At 50.1% G+C, this 645-nt stretch overlaps 1 protein-coding gene across 1 annotated transcript in view; it reads right to left on the reverse strand.

Annotated features, from left to right (window-relative positions):
• EMH_0042860 (uncharacterized protein) overlaps positions 1–645 on the reverse strand; it is a gene marked incomplete at both ends in the record, with an annotated part of 8,411 nt that overhangs the window by 4,429 nt on the left and 3,337 nt on the right. Inside the window, 2 exons of the mRNA XM_013495780.1 lie at positions 346–417; positions 607–642. Coding sequence (XP_013351234.1) covers positions 346–417; positions 607–642 — 108 coding nt within the window. The remainder of the gene's footprint in view (positions 1–345; positions 418–606; positions 643–645) is intronic.

Consider the following 645-nt stretch of genomic DNA (forward strand, 5'->3'; position numbering starts at 1 on the left):
GCGTACACTATCACTATAATTGCTGCTGCATTTCCAGTAGCAGCAGCAGCAGCTGCTGCTGCTGCAGCTCCTGCTGCAGCAGCAACTGAGGCAACTGCAGCAGCAGGAGCAGCTGCAGCTAACATAGCAGCAGCAGCAGCAGCAGGAAACCCGACGCTAGCATCATGACCTGTGTGGGCTGTGAGCCCAACACTTAGCCTCGAGGAACCCTAAACCCTAAACCCCAAACCCTAAACCCTAAACCCTAAACCCTAGCTCACGTCTATGAAGGATTTCTCCTTCTCGGTGGTAGCAATCATTGCAGTTTGAAGTAAAGACAAAATGATAAGAAGCACCTGGACGTACACCCGAAAGACAAACAGACCACTGGTCACCTTCTTCTTTTTCGAGGGCGAAACTATCCCGCTCAATCTCCACCTGAGCCTCACAAACCCTAAACCCTAAACCCTAAACCCTAAACCCTAAACCCTAGATATTATGCCGTAGACGTGTTTGTACGCAGTCCTGGCTCTGTTAACAGAACCCATACAGCCGAATTCTCAACCCTATACAACAAACCCCAAACCCTAAACCCTAAACCCTAAACCCTAAACCCTAAACCCTCACCCATGCTTCATCTACGTGGGGCCCCCAAAACCTGAAGGT

The sequence above is a fragment of the Eimeria mitis genome, genomic scaffold, assembly GCF_000499745.2.
Source record: "Eimeria mitis Houghton genomic scaffold, Emh_scaff1749, whole genome shotgun sequence".
In the NCBI taxonomy this organism is placed as follows: Eukaryota; Apicomplexa; class Conoidasida; order Eucoccidiorida; family Eimeriidae; genus Eimeria; species Eimeria mitis.